The sequence below is a fragment of the Onychomys torridus genome, chromosome 16, assembly GCF_903995425.1.
Source record: "Onychomys torridus chromosome 16, mOncTor1.1, whole genome shotgun sequence".
Classification (NCBI taxonomy): domain Eukaryota; kingdom Metazoa; phylum Chordata; class Mammalia; order Rodentia; family Cricetidae; genus Onychomys; species Onychomys torridus.
This window is the reverse complement of record NC_050458.1, coordinates 37235128-37255427: the sequence shown is the minus strand read 5'-3', so window position 1 is coordinate 37255427 and position 20300 is coordinate 37235128. Positions and strand designations below refer to the sequence as shown.

General features: G+C 43.5%; 1 protein-coding gene across 2 annotated transcripts in view; it reads left to right on the top strand.

Moving 5' to 3' along the window:
* The window catches only part of Col22a1 (collagen type XXII alpha 1 chain), a 231373-nt gene that overhangs the window by 154701 nt on the left and 56372 nt on the right, over positions 1 to 20300 (top strand). For both annotated transcript variants that reach the window (XM_036209012.1, XM_036209013.1), the window contains exons 42-45: positions 660 to 704; positions 3950 to 3997; positions 8926 to 9039; positions 13315 to 13368. In XM_036209012.1, coding sequence (XP_036064905.1) covers positions 660 to 704; positions 3950 to 3997; positions 8926 to 9039; positions 13315 to 13368 — 261 coding nt within the window. The remainder of the gene's footprint in view (positions 1 to 659; positions 705 to 3949; positions 3998 to 8925; positions 9040 to 13314; positions 13369 to 20300) is intronic.

Here is a 20300-nt window from a genome sequence, read left to right as displayed (position 1 = left end):
CTAGCTCTCATAACTAAACTCAGCCCATTTCTATTAATCTATATGTTGCCACATGTTCCGTGGCTTTACCTGTGTGCCATTACATGCTGCTCCCTGGATGGTGGGATGGTGTCTCTTCTGCCCTTCTTCTTCCTGTCTATCTGCTTGTATTTCCTGCCTGCCTCTAAGCTGCCTTGCCATAGGCCAATACAGCTTTATTTATCAACCAATCAGAGCAACACATGCATAGCATACAGAAAAACATCCCCACAGCATCTCTCTAGTTCTTGTTTTCCAAAATTCATATTTAACTGCTCCCCTGTCATTCTTACATTCTTATAGCCAGTCATCAATGAAAATATTTTCTTCTCCAGGCTACTCCTACCCCTCATATTTGGAATAAAAGATTAAGACTGGATTGTATGTGATTGTGTTTGCACGGGCACAATGTGCACAAGGTGGTTTTAGTTTGGGGTTCTGGAGGGGATTTTGAGGAAGGTTTAATTTGCCCTATATACTACTGTCACCTGGAAGGTCAGCCAGAGCCCATCTTCAGAGTTGGGGGAATTCCTTCCCAGCCAAGTCACAGTTAGCAGAGACAGAGGTTGATTGAGGGGTGTGTAGAGTAGACGGGATGACCTTATCACCACAGTCATGGCTTGCTTTCTTTTCTCTCTTAGGGTGCACCAGGAAATCCAGGAGAAAGAGGGCCTCCTGGGAAACCAGTATGTCACCTGCCGGGTCTGGATGAATGCTGACTGTCAGTCAAATAAAGCACAGTTGAGGCAGTTCAAGAGGCTTTAACAAGGGGACAAACTGGGCAGAGGGAAGTGATTCTGGGTGCAGTGTGATGAGGGATAAGCTATGGTGGGGAGCCATGTCATCACTGTGCAGAGCTAGGTGCTGGCTAGAATGTGGGATCAGGGCTGTGGATTCAAAGCCACTGCCAGAAAGCCTAGCTTGCCTGAGGCAGGTGGACATCCTCTTACCTTCCAAGCCCCTGGCAATGCCTCCCTTTGGTTGAGTTCAGCCATGGGTTAGCAAGCAGGCCAGCCCTGAGATGTAATGAAACAAGACAGAAGATAGAGTGTGGAACTAGGGTAGAAACTTGCCCATTTCCTATCTTTTGCCTGGGTTGCCTATTGGTACTGTTTAGACAGCCAGGAGCAGTTATTTTGTTTCACATGAGAATGGGAGACTCTCTGAAGAGCTTGAGGAGATGGTGACAGGTGCTTAGCTTGAGCACAAGCCAATTGGAGGTGCAACATGTGTCTCTGAGATACAGTACCCTCATCTTCTGGGACAACCCCAGAATTGGCAATGACAAAGAAGTCACAGAGGTTTAGCCAGGTGAGCAGGTCATTTATAGACCCTCCAGGGAAGGACTCTTGAGGCTGAGCATGTCTGGGGGTGGGAGAGACAGGTCCCAGGGAGGCAGACCATTAGAAGATGCTAATCAGGGTCCAAGAGAAAGTGGCCATCAGACAAGTATCTCAGACCTCAAGACTCACCCCACAGTCTGCTGTTGGAATCAAGTTGCTCACCGGAACTGAAGCTTCATCTCATGTTGGGTCTGAAGGGTTGATTGTCCTCTTTGCAAGCATGGCGTGGTTTCAGACAAGTACCTAACGTACAGAGAACATTGTGGACCCATACAATCCTCCTTACCTTGTTAGAGCTGGTGGCCACAGCAGAGAGCAAGAGTGGGGTCTTGTTCTGTTTCTGGGGCTGTGACACTTTTCACTGAAGATAACCAGGGGGATGAGTATGAGTTTCATTGGGAACTGTGGAAATACCTCTTTTCCTCCATGGATGCAGCTGGATAGCAGCCAAATAAGTTGTTTGCGTGCTGTGTCATCATCAAAGGGCAAGGCCACAGTGAAGCAGGTAAAAGAGAGAGTCTCAGGCCAGAGGCATTGAAAGTTTAAATCCCATCTGCCACATACTAGTCCTTGATGCCATCCTGCAAAGATACACTGACAGAATACAATAGACAATGTAGGCAGTTGTGTCTCACAGTCACCATAGAACAGAGAGCTCCATCTTTATCTGACTGTCCAGATCCCGCATGGAAATGTATAGTGAGAGGCCTATAGAGCTGTCTTACCTGCAGGCAAGGCCTGACCTCTGCACCTCCATGTCAATCACTGGCAGTATGACTTCTCCAAAAGTTCTAACCAATATTCCCAGCAGCAGAGGCTGGCCATGAGCAAGTAGACTCTAGGTGGGTATAGATTGTGTCTTCTCTGTCCTAACACATCCCACTATGTGTTACCTAAGGCCATTGGGCCTAACCTCTGGCATGTGATCAACTTCTGCAAGGCAGCCGTGACACCCTGCTATGCATCTTGTGTCCTGTGGCATAAGGTTACCACTACCATACAAAGCCCAAATGACTTTCCTCAGACCTCTTCTGAGGGTAACAGGAAAGTGATATGTGCATGACCCCAGTGAAGTCATCAAGAAGCCTTGATGCTGACTGTATTCACCTCTTGCTCTCTGTCTCACTGTGAATAATGCCCATCATACTCAAAGGGCTCATGCCAGATATTAAAGGAGCGCCAATGATAGTGTGATGACATCACAGACAGTACAATGCCAGCTGTCTAAGAATGTCTCACTGTGGGCTATACGAGACCCCCTACTTCCCTTCTCAAAACTCATGACATTCTTAGAGTCTAAGACCTCAAACCAAAACTTTCCCCTTTTAAATTAAAAGGTTAATAAATTGCTATTAGAAGGTCAGATTTTTCTCCAGAGTGTCTCACTCTGACAACTGGGGAGAAGGGAGTGTCTCACTCTGATGTGTCTTTAGCAAATGCATGCTAAATAGGTTCTGCTTGTCAGGCTAGTGACTCTATCCCCCTCTCTCCCAAATCTGGGAATTCTAGACCCAGTGTCTCTCAGAAACCTTACAGTTGCCCAGAGAGTTGATTGAATTGTTGAACTTCTCAGCACAGGAAACAACCTCAACCCCCTGTAGATACTGCAGTGGTTAATTCTGCAAAACAGTCAGATGGCTTGTCAGTTATAGGATGAGACAAAGCATCTGAACTAGGGAAAAATGGAAATTTCCTGAAAAATTGTCTAGGCCTTCCGCTCTTTGAGTCACTGCTATAGATGATGGTGGCCCAAGTGTCCCATGATATGGAATGGAGTCCATGCCTATCTTTGGGGAGTTGACCCTATGTGCCTCTTCCTACTGCACAATCTGCATCTTCCCATTGCATAATCTGCAGCTTGTAGCAGAGTTCCAATCCCTAGTGAATACTTATGGGTCTTTCTTTCCTAGAAGAATTGTCTTCCTTTCCATTTACCCCATGTTCCTTGTGCCCAGTGCATTCTGAGCTCTCCTGTCCTGTGCCACAGGTTGGCTATTGTTATCATAGGGCATATTCCAACTCAGTGCGTTTGTGAGTCTGGTGGTAGCATCTTGCACACGTACCTTCATACATGTCTCAGATTCCCTTTCGAGAACCAGAGACTTTCATCCCAGAATAAAGGATGGTTTTTAAAATGCTCTTTCACCAATAAGAGCAGAAGATACTGGTTTACATTCATACTAGGCCATTAATGATTAGCAGCAACAGCTATTGGCCATCTGGGAGATTCGTGACAGGTGAATTGTAGGCAGTCCATCCCTTTGCTTTCCATACTGTCTATATGACCTATCATGCTTTGATGAGGGGAGGGAGGGAGAACAGAAGGGAACAACATGAGATTGGGGACAGGAAGACCTGAAGTCCTTTGGATATGTTCATAGCTAGGCAGCCTGAGTGGCCGCTGCTTTGGCACAGTCTCCTTTGGTGATTCCCAGGCTTGGGACTCTGATAGACCTGCATCCCATGACTCCTCAAATCTGTTGTGAGTTACAGCTTATACTCTTGAAGGCCATTCACTCTCTGAAGATGCATGGAAGATACTGCATGTCTGTGTGTATGTCTGCACTTATTTATTTTTGCTTTGACAGGGCCCTGCTTCACTGCTGTCTCCAGAGGACATAAATCTCTTAGTAAAGGTAAACATGCATGTGTGTTGAAAATTGTGCTGGGGGAGTATAGACCTCAAAACCCTCTTCTCTTCCCCTCTGAATAAATACCCTATAGTGTTAAGTACAGCCCCAGCAATATCTGTTATGAAACCGTTATGTGACCAGTGTCTGCTAAATCTATATGATCCAATATGGCAGCAAGTAACCACATATATCAAAGATTTACTTATTTTTGTTTTATGTGTATGGGTATTTTGCTTGCATATATTAATGTGCACTGTGTACATGCAGTGCCCACAGAAGAGGATCCCCTGGAACTGGAGTTATAGATGATTGTGAGCCACCATGTAGATGCTGGAAATCTGACTAAGTCCTCTAGAAGACTAATCAGTGCAGCACCCAGCACCCACATGCATCTATCAATAAAATTAAGGTCCATGGCCATACTAGACACTTTACAAGTACCTAGTGCCCCCATGCAGTTGGGAGATACCTTATGGGACAGTACATACATGGAGCAGAAAGTTCTGCACAGGATAATGTTGAAATGCCTGATGAATGTTGTTTATTCAATTTTTGATTCAACAAGGTAGGTATGATTCATGTTACTGCTTTGCACATATGAAACTAGACATATAATTAAGGTCAATGGATAGAATAAATTGTCTCAGAAACGGAATCTAATGTTCATAGTCAAAGACTGGACTTGGCTTATATAAGAATGTCTTCCGTTTGGAAAATGGCAGGAGGCAGAGCCAAACAGTTGGTTTCTGGATCCTGCTGGTTCAAGAATAGAAGCACAGGCCCATGGAAGTAAGGACAGATGCTAGGCCCTGCAGCCTTCACAGTCCTAACTTGATGGGGTACTTACCTGCTTTCCAGAAGGATTTTTTTTTTCTTTTTTCTGAGAGGTACAAAGTGCTTATCATAGGTGGACCAGAATAAAGTGGGATCTGGCCTAAGTTACACCTGGAAGCTGGATCGTGGAGGTGCCCAGGTGCTTTGCTTCAGGGCCTTGAGTTTTGACTGGTGAAGTGTTGTTCAGGGCTATAGCACCTTTGGATTCCTATTCAGAAAGAAACACTGTGGTCATGGTGGTGGGAGAGGAGTCCTCTTGGCTGGCTCTGCTCCAAGCTTTTGTCACAGTGCTGTATTTCACATGACTTAGGCCTCATCTTCCTGTATTCTAAAAGCCACTGGATGATAGCAGAAGGTCCCTGGTTAATGTATGAACCCAAATGGAAAAACAAAAAACAAGACAAAACCCCCCAAATAACCTTATAAGCTTGAGGCTTTTAATCTTCTTATACATTGAGATGTATTAATGGAAAAATCAAACTTTATTAAAATATGAAGAGCAGACTAATCTTTATAGATTTTTATTGACAGTATTTTTTTTAACCATCAAGGAGATTACAAAAAATAGTTGTTTGTTGATTTGATTTCTTCTTTAATAAAGGCTTTTATTAGCTTAGATAATTCTTCATGGCTTTCAGGTTCTGTGAGGACCTGGATTTGTATCAGCTCCCACTTCTCAGGATTTAAACTTTAAGATATTCTGATGGGTATGCCAATGACACAGGAGAGGATGCAGCTGTTAAGGGTCAAACCTCACACCTCAATGCCAGAGAGAGCACCGAGACAGACATTAATCCAGTGTTGATTCCCCAGCTGCTCTGAAGGATGTACTTGTGTTCATCTGGGCATCCAAAAACTCAGAGAAATGTGAGCACTTGTGATCAGGGCAGCTGCGCTGTGATGGAAAACTGTAGACTCCAGCCTACCCTACTGGATTTGGCTGGAGCTGGCCATCTTTAGCTTTCTGATTTTGGAGCCTACTGCCACTGTGATGCTATAGGTTAATGTCTGGTAATCTAGTCCAGGTGACTGGAGACTCAGAAGTCATCTTTCATTACAAAATTACTGCTGCACCTAAGCATTTTAGAACAGCCCATATCTCTCATCATGGTGGATTGGACACTGTCTAGGTAGGTTTATCTGAGATCCGCCCTATGAGATGGACTTCTATAGTGAGATCTGTGCTCTGGGGGGCCAACATCAGGGTGTCCTCATGAAATGACTCTTTATAAATCTTACTTATCTACCTCTTCCCCTAAATTCTTGGGCAGTGTTCCATTACTGACTTCCTTTTTATAGAATAGGAGATCTTGCTCCATTTATAGACATCAGATTTAGGCTGTAAAATAATAAAGCACATGAATATATAGTGACTAGACTATATTGTGCTTTCATTCTGTGCCTTATGAGGTGTTGGACATTTTCCATTCTTTCTTTTTTGATTTGTTTAAAATATATATATATATATATATATATATATATATATATATATATGGATTCTTTTTTTCTTATTCTTTTCTCATACAATACATCCCAACCACAGCCTCCTCTCCCTCCAGTCCTTTGAGTTCCCTCCCCTCCCTCAGATCCATTGCTCCTCCATTTCCCTTCAGAAAAGAGTAGGCCTCCCAGAGATATCAACTGAACATGGCATAACAAGATGCAATAAGACTAGGCACAAAACCTCATCTCAAGTCTGTACAAGACAGCCCAATAGGAGGAAAAGGGTCCTAAGAGCAACCAAAAGAGTCAGAGACATCTCCCACTCTCACTGTTATGAATCTCACAAAAAACCCAAGCTAAACAATTATATCCTGTATACAGAGGGCCTAGCACAGACCCTTGCAGGCTCCACGACTGCTGCTTCAGTCTTGAGCCCTTATGAGCCCCGCTTAGTTGGTTCTGTGGGCCATGTTCTTCTGATGTTCTTGACCCCTCTAGATTGTAGAATCTAGAGAAATTGGCATTCCAGGGTGTCAACAGCCAAGGAGAGCATCAGCAGGACTATAGGTGGTGCTCCCCCCAGTTTGTGCTGACTGATATTATAGACTGGTCCAGTAGGTTGAGTCTAGACTTCATACTGGAACAGCTGGGACTACAGATAGCTCTGATCTTCAGGGAACAATCTCGCATAGCCTACAATTAGGAAAGACCTGAGTTGAAAGCTTTTCTGGGAACAAAAAGTGGTAAGGATTTTCTATTTCCAAGTCCAGAAAAAGTCTTGGTGGCTTGAAATCTTGTGGTCATCAGGCTAGTTTCATTCTCACTTACATATCCCTCCCACTTCCCTCCCTCCCTTTCTCCCTCCCTCTCTCCATCCACCTATACACTTACTCATTTTAGTATCATCCACCAGCCGTCTATCCACCCACCTACCTATATCTTCCAGTCATCCACCTACCCTTATATCCATCTGCCAACAGACACCTATAGCCATCCATCTGTATATCCATCCATTGTTGCCGTGGTCCATTGATGCATCTCATTTAAAAGTACTATAATAGAAAGTTCTTCTCTGCTCTTCTAATTTTAAAAGAAAGACTGAAACTTCGAAACATGTAGTGTGCCCCATTTTATCCCACTCACCCTTGCTGCGTATGCTCTAACAATTACTCCTTCCATGTAGTCAGTTTCTCAAACAGCATGCTGAAAGATGATGGAACAAGACACAAAAAAGTCAAGTGGTTGATTAGTAGGTTCATTGTTAGGCAGTTGGCTGGGTCTTTTGTTTCATTTATTAAAGTCAACACCATGAAAGACCATGTGTTATGAACTGGCCCTGTGAGGATCAAGACTGTTCCACTCTCTACTTTGTGGGGAGAGAATGGAGTTACAGTTGGACTACCCAGGAGACAAGTCCATGGGATCATGGTGAGCTTTCCCTGTCCAGATGCCATCAGGGAAGCTTAGAGTAGAAGATGCATAAAGTATAGTTGAAGGTTGCATAGGAGAGAAGCAAGAGAAAGGAGAGCTTGCTTTTATAATAGAAAAACTACATGCTGAAATTAGAGATCAACCCAGGTGAATGTGGAATTCCTTTAGACTGTAGGTCACTGAGTATGAACCCACCAAGTGGCCACATGTTTTTATTCACCCTTCCATGCAGAGCCCTCAGTGGACCTTAGCTAGTGCATTTACTTTGCATTCATTGGTTAATGCCTACCAATCTTCAAGTTCATGCAGGCAGTGATCTCAAAGATCAGCACAGCATGCAGCAGACCAGAGGCTTTGCAAGTATCTTTACAAGAGTGCTTTCTCTGAATGAATAGTGGGTCAATAACAATGCCTGAATGTCCTGGGCATTGTCTACCTGGTCTCACCATTTTCTTAGTGTTTCTTCATGCTTTCTTATTTAATTTTACTATAAGAGGAGGTAGGGAAGATGGGAGAATGGATAGAGGAGCTTAGGAGGAGGAGGTGATCCAAGAGAGGAGTGTTGGAGGTGACTCCAGCGTAGTCTACTGACTTGGTACTTAGCATGCTGTGAACTTTTCAGATCTAGAGGTGACACAGACGGGTCTGAAAGCTTACATTTACTCCTGGAACAGCATTTGCCTGTCTTGAAGAACAAAGCTGAGCTCCTAGGAACATTTATTAAATGCCTGTCCAGGGAAAAGAACAGTGCTAAGCACGGCAGAGCAAGGCTTTGTGTCCCCGCCAGTACACACTGTGCTAGGTGCCTGTGGCCCACTTTGTTCTCCTTCCTTAGGAAGGCACACCACAGAGACTGTCCTTCCCAGCTTTGTTTGACTCTGTCCTCAGGGCATAGCATTCTATTTCCAGTAACACTAAATGTTTGCCTTCAATGTGCACTCTTAATGTTTTTGTTCATGCCCACAGGCATCTTTATATGCATTTTGACATCATTTTCTCGGGCCATACTTCCAGCCAGGTGACTGGCTAGAACTCAAGAAAAATTGGGTAACAATCCAGATGCATTTGTGCTTAAATAAATTTGGACACAAAGACAATCCATTAATTTGTTTTTCCATTTTGTTGGCATTTATAACCAAATATCACCCAAAGGGGTAGGACCTGGGGCCACTTTGTCTTGTAAGTAGCTATATTACTTACCAAATTTCTTTTTCTTCTCTAAGGACGTGTGCAATGACTGCCCTCCTGGTGCCCCAGGCCTCCCAGGTCTTCCAGGTTTCAAAGGGGACAAAGGGCTCCCAGGAAAGCCAGGAAGAGAAGGGACAGAAGGCAAAAAGGTAAGGAAAAGGGGAACCGAGGCTCTATTCCTGCAATGAAGAATTCCACTAGATCCCAGCATGGCCCTCGTTTCTCTAGAAGGATTCAGGCTTGGGGACTGTTTAGAACACAGGGGAGTGCAAACTGGATATCTGCAGATCTTTGCCATTTTATGGAAATACTGCCTGTGGCATTCCAGTGTGTGGTGATATCTCAACATCCATGCTCCTTTGATGGGTCTTCTCACTACCTCTTGCCATTCCATCTTTTTGATAGTGAGTTATCTAGTATGTCTAGTTGCCACAGTGGACCTTCACACCCATGTTTGCCTGTCACATAGACAAAGCCCAGGAGGTGAAGAAATGGTGCCTTCTTTAGAGCCAGCAGTCTGGGAACTCGGGGCAAACTCTGCCTTCCAGATTTTCTTTCTCTTTAGCATTTTTATAGAGAACCAGATCAGAGGCAATCAATCAATCCAAATTTAGTTGTGTTCTTCTGGGTTTAGTTTCTGAGATTTTCCTCTCTGTTATCATCTTTTAGTGGCAGGGCAGAGACACACCAAGCCCACTGGGTTTTACATACATCCTAAGACATCTTGTGACACCTAGAATTAAGGTTAACCCAGCATAAACCACCCATAAGTAGTGTGTACGTAAAGATTCCTTTCTTCAGGATAAAGTCCAAATGTATTCTTCTAATATAGAGTGTAATCTGCTGTTCTCACCCTTTTATCCATATATTCACTTCATCACTACCTATTTTTGATACTCCATTAAATGTGTGCTAAGACACAGTGGCACACACCTGTAACTTCAGTACTTGTGAGGTTGAAGAGGAGGATCACAAGTTCGAAGCTATCCTGGACTGTATAAGTTACAGGCCAGCCCAGACACATAGTGAGGCCATCTATCACTCCCCTACTCCACAAAAATGTGTATTCTGTATGTTAGTCAATATGTAGACACTGGAGAGACCCAAAATCAAAAGCTTGAGGTCAGTTTTCATGGGGTTCAAGGGCTGGCTTGGGTATAGGTAGTTTCTCCTAGAGTAGAAGGATAAAATTGAGAGCAAAATCTCACTCTAGCAGTGAAAACTATTCCACAAATGCAGAAAAGAGGAAAAAAACAGTTTTGATATTGAATAAGCATCCAACCAGAATATGTGGCACACTACAGGCAATATGTTAAGAGATGGCTAAGGAAGGAGAATTCTCACTTCATATAGCCAAGCAAGCCATTGTAGGCATATTGTAGGCATTTTCTCAAGAAAAGCCACAGTAAGCCCTTTAAAAAGAGTGCTCAACAATACCATGTATATATATATATATATATATATATATATATATATATATATATATATATATATACACACACACACTTGCCATATATTCACCTGGTAACTGTGACACTGTGTCAGCTGATTGGCTTTATCTGGAGTTGAGAGAATGTTTTCCCTCTGTGTGATGGGAGGAAGCTATGAAACTTGGGAATGTGGATTGTGTTAGCATTCTACAGAAATCAGATGTTAGAGTCACTTCCTTGCTGATTGTATTCCAGAGATGACCCTCGAGATAAAGACACTCATGGGGTCAAAATCTGACCAAAAAAAAAAAAAAAAAAAACCATTTAGCTTTGAAAATCATTTGTGTATGTTTCAATGTGAGAACTCAAAATGACATTATCCAAAGTGCATGCTCAGGAAATGGGTTTGCAGGGGCGGCAGGGGTGGTGGTGGTATCTCTTTTCTTATTATAAAAAAGAAGAGTCATGCCAGGCAGTGGTGGTGCACGCCTTTAATCCCAGCACTCAGGAGGCAGAGCCAGGAGGATCTCTGTGAGTTCAAGGCCAGCCTGGGCTACCAAGTGAGTTCCAGGAAAGGCGCAAAGCTACACAGAGAAACCCTGTCTTGAAAAACCAAAAAAAAAAAAAAAAAGGAGTCAAGTTCCTAATTAATAATAAGTTCCATACTTATATGGGACAGATAGAAACACAGATCTGAGGTATAGTCTTTATTATCTCTCCTGTACCTTAAACACTCACTGTCTGTTTCTCTGAAGAGATCACACATGTAGGTGCATTTGGCTTGTGCATGTATGACAGGAACCCAGACATCTCTTTAGATACTCTGGAACTAGGGTCAGAAAACGAATCCTAGAATCACCTTAAGTAAGAATACTTGCCCTTGATCCAGTTCCCCAAGCTATCAAGTCATCAAAGTAAATGGGTTTGTTTGTGACATTTCTCATGCAACATCTTATAGGCTGTGAAGTGGGCATGTTGGATTCTTACAGAGCTTTCTTCCCCTGGCTTATTTTTAATAACACAAGGAACTTTTCAATTTAGTCTGTAGGCCTGCAAGAAGAAAGGAGATAAGAGAAAGTGTTCTAAAGGGATGGGGTAGGGATAGGAGACCGTAATAGAATATATGCGACATGGAAACAGGGTTGTTGCAGGAGACAGGGGACCAGTGATATGAGGGCAGCGAAGGGCAGCACATGGGTAAATAAGAATAAAGTATAACAACATAAAGATGTGAACATACCACAACAAAGTCCGTAACTCTGCATACCAAACAATTAGTTTTAAAACCAAAATAAAGAAACAAATGAATAAAGGAAGAAATGAAGACAGGGAGAGAAAGAAGGAAGGAAGGAAGGAAGAAGAAAGAAAAAAAAGGCAGCCTCTGGTTTAAGTTGAGCATGTTATGGTTACTCTCAGGAGCCCTCACTTTGGGGTGCTGCCAGCAGGTGGCTCTCAGGGTGACTGTTCCAAATCACTGAGGGAACATTTTAGATAAATCCTTTCAGGACTTCCCACAACAGACCCCTTCATCATAGTGCCAGCAAAGGGATATGCATACTGGGGGTTGAAAACCACTAGCAACAGCAGTTACAACTCAAGCCCTTCTGAAGTTCAGACCCACTCTGCTCTGTTCCTTCTGGAGGAGCTGGTGGATATCTGTGATCCCCATCCTGCCCTCTGGGAAGCCCCTCTTCAGAGTTGAACATCTGTTGTTCTAGGTTTTATAAGGCAAGAACAGCCATCCCAAAGTGCCTACTGTGTATAGTCATGTATGTATATGTACATACAAAGCACATGGACGTACACCGTGAGGCACTCCATGATCCCAACTTCATCACCCACCTTGAGTACACTGGATATTTCATTATACTTTTGCTCAAAGCAATAGGTGTATGTGGCCATGTTGTTCAGTTCTGTATCAGGTCTCCTGTGTGGTGGTCCTCAATCCCTGAACTATAATTTAAGTTCTGTATGACAGACAGGCAAGGTCTTTCCATTGCTTTCAGCTCAGTGCTGGTCTCTACACTGTCCTCGTCCATCCCTCTCTTCCCACATGAATGTGCCATAGAGCTGTCTAGTGAGATCAGGACTAAGAAGCTGGTTTTCCTAGAATGAGTGGTTTGGCAAGGAGCGAAGATGAAGGAGGCAGTACAAGGTGGAGCTCCCAGAAGTCTAGTCAATGAGAGAGAAGAGGATTCTATGAGCAAGGGGCATCAAGATCATTATGGGGAATCCTACAGAGACAACCAAACCAAACTAGTGGGAACTCATGACCTTTAGATCAACAGCTGGAGCCTGCATGGAACCAGACTGGGCCCTTTGCATAGGCGAGACAGTTGTGTAGCTTGATCTGCTTAAGGGACCCCCTGGCAATAGGATCAGGATCCATCCCTGGTGCATGAGCTTTTTTTTGGACGCCTCTTGCAGCTTTGAGGCAGGGGGAAGGGCTTGGACCTGCCTCAACTGAATGTACCAGGATCTGCTGACTCCTCATGGGAGGTCTTACCTTCTTGTAGGAGGGAATGGGGGGTGAGTTGGGGGAGGCAGAGGCTGGAGGAGCGGGAGGAGGGAAGAGGGGGATCTTTGAATAGTATGTAAAATGAATAAAAAAATTCTTAATAATAATAAAAAACACCCAAGGTGGGAGCTTCTCATATTTTTCATTTTCCTGATTGCAGAAAAGTACACTATTAATTCCTACCCTATTCTGCTGGCCACAGAGACCGATTATGATTCATGTGAACATGGGAGGCAGGAGATATCAGGCTACCTTGGAACCTGGATACCACACTGTCACTAGCTAGATGTATTAGTGGTGGTTAGGCCTGTGATTTCATGGCCACGTTTGATCCCATTGCTTGCCTAGACCCTTTGTCCACGTGTTAGAAAGCCTGGCTGCATTGTAAGGCTGATGCCTGATGATGACTTCAATTTGAGCACCTCTTTGGATTTACTATTTTCTTGGTTTTCTTTGTCCTTTTGCCTCTGTTCCAGGGAGATACTGGGCCCCAAGGCCTCCCAGGGCCTCCAGGAGTAGCTGGACCACAGGTCAGTGAATCCCAGTAAACATCCTATATTTTCTTACTTCACTGCTTCATCTAAGTTTGAGGTAAATAATGCCTAATAGCCTTAACATCTGGGAAGTCAGGTCTCAGGTTGTGTATCTGATGTTCTAGTGACATGGGAAACTCAATATAGCTCACTGAGCCTCAGTTTCTCACTTACAAATACCTGGTATGCACACTATGACCATGAAGGGCTCTGGAATGTGTGGTACTTCTAATAATGAATTTGGTATCAGCCACCTCAACTTCACTGCATGGAATAAGACAGCATTCAGAGGAGTGTCAGCACTGAGTTGTAGGATGCATAAAATAATGGGTGTTCAATGATAAAGGTGATCATTGATAAAGCAGTGAGGAAAGTGCTCCGTAGGTGTGATTGGGCTCTGCTACCCCCATGGGAACATGAGACACACATTTAAAGTCAGCTGTGTGAAGCCACAAAGATAGAGTGGGGAAGGCCACCACAGAGAAGGAAGGTATGGTCTCAACCAAAAAGCAGACAGGGAAATGCTCTCTGGCTGTCAGAACAGGTGTTCCTGGCCTGGAATCACAGGGGTTGTCAGGGTCAGTACTCAGCTATAAGAAGAGAATGCACAGAGCTGGGATAGGAACAGAGAGGTAGGCTCACCTTCCACCCTCATTCCCCTTGGTACTCACTGGTGAGTACTCTCTGGTGTCCTATGGCCTCAAGGCCAATGGTTAAGGAGGATTGGTTCTGTGTGTCTCTTCCCGTGTCCTGCCTGAGTGGAGTGCCACTCTTCAAATAGTGTGGGTAGTAGGAGTAGGGATTTGAGGTCAGGAGGGAGACATGGGTTTGGACTCTCAGCCTGCCATCTTAGAGTTTCTTAACTTTTCTGCCTTGCTGTTTTAATAAACTGGGGAATGTCATCTTGACAGCCAAAGGCAAAATGCTGTCATCAGCATCTGGCAGCTTGAAGACTCCCAGTTTATTATTCTTTAAGTCCCTGGAGTCACAGCCTGTGGAGGGGCCGAAAAAGATGGTAGGTAGAAAATCTAAGAGTTAGCCAGAAATATCAGTAACCAAGGTAGAAGAAAATACTTTCATGTAATACCTTTGGGAAACTTGAAATGAATATAGTAGATTCAAAAGTAACAAAAAAAAAATCAAAATTTAAACAAAGGCAGGACTAAACCCCACTTCACTGACTGTCCTCACCCACTTTCTGCTAGTTCCAGGTGGTCAGAACCCCTGCCTGGTTACATTTTGAAATTCTGTTCATTTTGGTTTCTCTTAATTTATTTTAGATTTTTAAAAATATTTCTTGGGTTGCACTTTAATCTTGGTTACTAAAAAAAATTTTTTTTAGCAAAGTGTTTGGGCTATTTAGATGGCCCACTGGGTAAAAGTCACTTGTTTCCAGACCTAATAACCTGGGTTTGATCCCCAGAATGCATCTGGTAGAAGGAGAGAACCAACTTCTGAAAGCTGTCCTCTGACGAGCAAACATTCACTGTGGTGTGTGACCCCCTCAAAATAAATAAATGTGAAAAATATTCAAAGGTGAATGCTTGCCTTGCCTTAATCTAGACCCATCCCTTTCACATGGTGTTGATTTATTTTAGGTTTATCCATGTTTATTTTGTTGGAATGTAAGTGTATACACTACATGTGTGAAATGCCTGGGTAGGCTAGAAGAGGTTGTTGGATCCTCTGGACCTAGAGTTACAGATAGTTGTAAGCTGCTACAAGCTGAACCCAGGTCCTCTGCAAGAGCAGCCAGTACTCCCAACAGCTTCATACTTACTACGATCACAAAGCAATAAATCAAGCAAGTAAAAACAAGCACTCTGACCAAAACCAGACCTTAGTTGGATCATGATGAGAAAATCTAGGTCTCCCGGGCCCTGCCTGGCAGCTTGAGATGGCTAGCATTTGTGATCCATATACTTTGTCAAGATTTAGATGGTTTTGATGCTGTTAAGAGTTTGGTTTCAAAAACTGCCATTATTAGTTCCCATTGTACAGACCAGGAGATTTTGCCAAGGGCACTTTTATATATTGAGCAATACTGAGAAAGTGTAGCATCACTGAATGTCCCACTAGCCATTGTATGTGAATCTCCTTCTCTGATCCTGCAGGGAAGGCTCAGCTATTCCCCTGGAGAATTCTGTGCAGCGCCTTCAGCTTTTCCTTAGTTGACCTTTGCTGCCATTATGCTGGCTGATGGCCTTAGTTCCTGACAAGAAGGAGCCTTTATCCAGAGAGACAAAAGCAAATCAATTAAACCAGTGCACTTCCTGCATTGAGAAGAGATGATTTCTCTGTCATTTCAACCTGGCAGCAAGCACTGATCTTTTAGGATGGAAGTCTCCATTCTTGTTCTCTCATGACTTACTGTAAGGGAGGACATTCTTTAAATATTTTGAAAGAGCTCTCCCCAGAAAAAGAACAAAGCTTGGTGCTGCATCTAAAAGCCAAGGCCCTTGCTCCTCCTGTTGGTTTCTGGTTAGTGATCTTGAAAAGTCTTTGGTGTTCAAGGAGAGCCCCCACAGTAGCAATGTCCTAAAGGTCCAGGCTATTGCCTAGATGATGTGGCCTCCTGCAGAACTAAACATGATCCTGCAAGGGGGACCTTTTCTCATCTTAGAGATGAGGAAGCTAGAGTTTAGCAATACAAGACGCGAGGAACCAAGCCTACAGCTAGTATAGCTGAAGTTGACCTACAAGTACACAGGCCATCATATTTCTAACTAATATCAACACCAGCACCAGCACCCAGAACGGCTTCCAGTGGAGACCAGTGTTCCTTCATTCTAGGCTGAAAGTAAGACCCTTGGGGTTGCCTGTCCTTGTCACCATGGAGTGTTAATAAATGAGTCACAGAGGCATTGGTGCCTCTTTTGAAAGCCCACAGGTTGGTGTCTTGGTTATTAGTTTTGAAATCAAGCTACTTTTTTTGAACTTCAGTTTCCCCATGCCTCTTTCCAGAAAACAGACTTGTTTCTTCTCTGTTCATTCTCACCCATCAAACAACAGCTTTGCAAGATTTACGGACACAAAGATGAATTTATTCAGCAGAAAATGCTCCCCATGACAGAGAAGCAATAGCCACTTTAAGCGTCCTTTGGCCACTGAAGACCTTGAGTGTTCACGGGTCTCCCTGCATTGCCAAGACCGCCTGCCTGGCTCTTGGTTTGCTGCTGTGACTCAGTATCTGGCCAGCAGCCTCCTGTGATTCATCCTGCCTGCCTCTGTGTTAGGCTGTCTTGCAGAAGCTGAGGCAGGGCAATGCAGAGCTCAGCACCATGGACAGCTTTAGAGTTCCATCCTGAGTTTCAAAACTCTGGGCCAGAGACCAGAGACTGGGTGCTGTTGTGCTCCATGTCCTTGTAGGGGAGGAACAGGGAGTAAGGTGGCAGTCATGGTGACATCTTGGGAGCACGTGTTTCTTCATTCAGCTACAGGAGCTTCTTGGCATTGGTCATGGTGATTGTTTAACAGCTGCCTCTGCAAAGCATTTTATTCCCTGCTCATTGCGTATTCTCAACCAGTCCATGGGTCTAATGGGACCCTAAAATGGACCTGGAGATATCCCAGAGAGCAGACATCCTCTTTGGGAAGTTCCAAATAATTTTGTGGAGGCAGAGGTAATGCTTATTGCTGTTCTTATTGACAGATAGTACCCAGCAACCCCATCTGTCAGAAGTCAGCAGGGCCATTCGCTCCATGATTTCTTTATGAGCAGGCAAATCTTCCATCCACAGGTGCTCAGTCCTGGGGCCTATCACATGCTCCCTTTAACATCTTTCTTCCAAGTCAGGTGGTACAGGGAGAGATGAGATATAGGCCATTCTTTTGATGCAGGGAAGAAACCAACCGTCTGGTGGGGGCACACAGAGAAGGCAGTGTGGCTGGAGACCCTTATATTGGCAGTTATAGGCTTGGCTTTAGAAGCTGGTACCTCTCCAAACTCCCCTGCCTTCTGCTACCTGAATGAATTGACTCACTAATTACAGTAATTGGACATTTAGTCAACTTCTCCTACTCTTCAGTCGGCTATTTAAAGATTCTGCCTGGACAGATGGTTTGCTCATGAGTTTCAGTAGCCCAAACCTGATTATAACTCTCTTTGTAAAATGTAAGTGTCAAGGAATGTCTAGGAACCAAACAAAAGAACATTTATAAAGTCTGGCATGTAGGAAGCATTTAATACACATGACTGATGGTGGTCCTTATGGCTCTTAGGTCATTGGACTTGATAACAAACACAACAGGAATCTGGAGAAGAGCAGATAACTTTAAAGAAACCAGTGTCATGGGATAAGGGGTGACCCATGATGCCCCCCTGAGGAGGTGGATTTTAGTTGTACAGAGGGATTAGGCAGGATTTGCCATGCATATGGTGGGGATGGTGTGTGTGGGGGCATTCTAGGTAGGAAACTGCTGGGCCTCATGCGAGAGGAGCAAAGCCTTATTTGCTTAAGGAGTTCATGCCTTCTCCACAGCTTACAGATCCCATGAGGAGATTGATCCAGCAGATTTGACTTACAAAGGATAGCACAAAGGCAGACTGTAAATAGTGGAAATATAAATAAAATGGTACCACGGTTTGAAAATTAATGCTTATATTAATTCATAATTTTTATAAAAGCAAATCAAAGTCTTTTTCCAGCTTAAGAAACTTCTCCTCAAATGTAGAAAAAGAAACAATCTTATCAGCACCCAAACACTGATCCAGAATGCAGTGCTTACCACATGCTCAGTAGGAGACTGGGGATTAGAGAAACTTCAGTCTTAGGGAGCCAATCTGTATGGTTGACCTCAGCATGTATACATATCTCAGGGAGTGCTAACTGCTGCTAAGATAGAGGATATGGTGACCCCATTTGTCAACCACATTTATTCCATATGTGCTAGGTACTTGGGTAGTCATCAATAAGCTCCCTGGCTTACTTGTTGTAGAACCAAGGGTACATACAAGCATCTCCAGTCTCTGTCACAGGGGGGAGTTTTGTGCCTGTGGTCTAGACTTCTGCCAATGTTAGTTCCTGCCTTCCAGCAGGAACAGGGAAAGGGAGAGTTTTTTCCCCATGTTTATTAAATTCCAAAGAGATGATTACTAGGTTCTGAGAAAGACATAATTAGTTCCTGGCAATAAATAGAAGATTTGTATATTAGTTTTATAGCTGAGATAAAACACAGCAATGGAAAGTGGGTCATCAGGCCCTTGGAGTATGCCTTGCCCCAGATCCCTCCTGTGCCCCCATTCTCTGTTCTCTGCTTCAAGACTTCCCTGATACAGACTTTTTTGCTCTTGCATGCTGCTTCTACCATGATGACTAATACCTCTGAAAATGTGAGCCAAAATAAATAATTCATCTCTTTCTCTCAGGTATTTGTTCATAACTATACAAAAATAACCAATACACAGGTATTTTAAGAAAACTGTATTGTGGAGTGATATAATATTTTATTATTTATTTATTTATTTTTTTACTATGGAATCAAGTTTATTGCTGTTCTGTAATTAGCTCTTTAAAACATATCAGGCAAAATGTACCCAATCCTACTTATTTTTTTAAATCTTCTTTTTAAATTTGAGATTATAATTACAACATTTCTTCCTTCCTCCATTTCCTCCCTTCAAGTCCCCCATATGTCCCTCCTTACTGTCATTGAAATTCATCTCCTCTTTTGTGATTGATTTTTCTGCATGCATCTATGTATATACATATATATTCCTAAGTATAACCTGCTTGGTCTGTATAATCTTACTCATATATATGTTTTCAGGGCTGACCACTTGGTATAGACAAGCAATTGGTGTGCTCTTCCCTGGGGTAGACTATTTATCCCACTCTCCTCACTCCTTAGTTGCCTGGAGTACTTTCTTTAGGGTTGAATTGAGAAACAAAAATGAAGCCTTTGGAAAGGTTGCTCAATAAATATCTAAAGAGAACTGGATGGATGAAATGGTCCTGTAGCTTTGTAAGGAGAAAGACCGTGGGAAGATGGGATTTAGAACTGTCTTTAGAATGTGGTGCTTTCAGTGAACAACCATGTGCTCCATCTGCTGTTAATGGGGTTGCTCTGCTTTCTCCACCATCAATCAAATCTTAGGATGCCAGAAACCACCTAAACCAAGCATCATGGCCTCAGAAAAGAGTCAGGAGAGTAACTTGGTTGGGGAGAGGCTGCTGCTTGGATATTTGATAATCAGACAGATTGACCTAGCTAAGATCCCAGAGCTTACTGGTGTTCTGTGACCGCAGGTGGTGCTTGGACCTGCTTATTGACTGATTTATTTTTTTTAATGAGGTAGGGTCTCATGTTGCCTAGCCTAGTCTGGAACTCACTATGTAAATGCTAATTATCTGTAACTTCTTAACCCCCTGCCTTCCTTGTCCAAGTATGGGAATTATAGCAGGTGCCACAGTTCTCAGCCCAGATTTCTTATCAGTCTGCAAAGATCAAGGTCAAAAGCAGTTTCAGTGCTAAAAAATCAGGTGTCTTAGACATGTTACACACTTAGCCATGAGCTCAGCCTACAGACAAAAAGCTGCATGGAACAGGATCTTTTGTGGAAAGCTCTGACACTGTGCCCAGCAAGGCAGGGTATCCATAAATGTCAGACCCCTTCCTGCAAGGAAGTGAGTCATGTTTGGAGGTGGCTGTGTTTGCACAGCTCCTGGGCTGTAGTGGGCACAGAGTCAGGGACAACTGTGAGGATTCTGAGATGCTGGCATTTTTATTGTTGCCAGCTGCACGTTGAAACCACTCTACAGCTGGGCTGAGGACTGGGATTTAAAAGAGATCCATTTACCTTTACGGCCAGTTGTCCTGAATGTCACTGAAGCAGCATGCAAGCTCTAGGACACTTCTTTGATTTTGCAGTGGCTGCAGACAGAATGCCAACTTTAGACACCAAGCAACACTAGATATAATAGCATGCA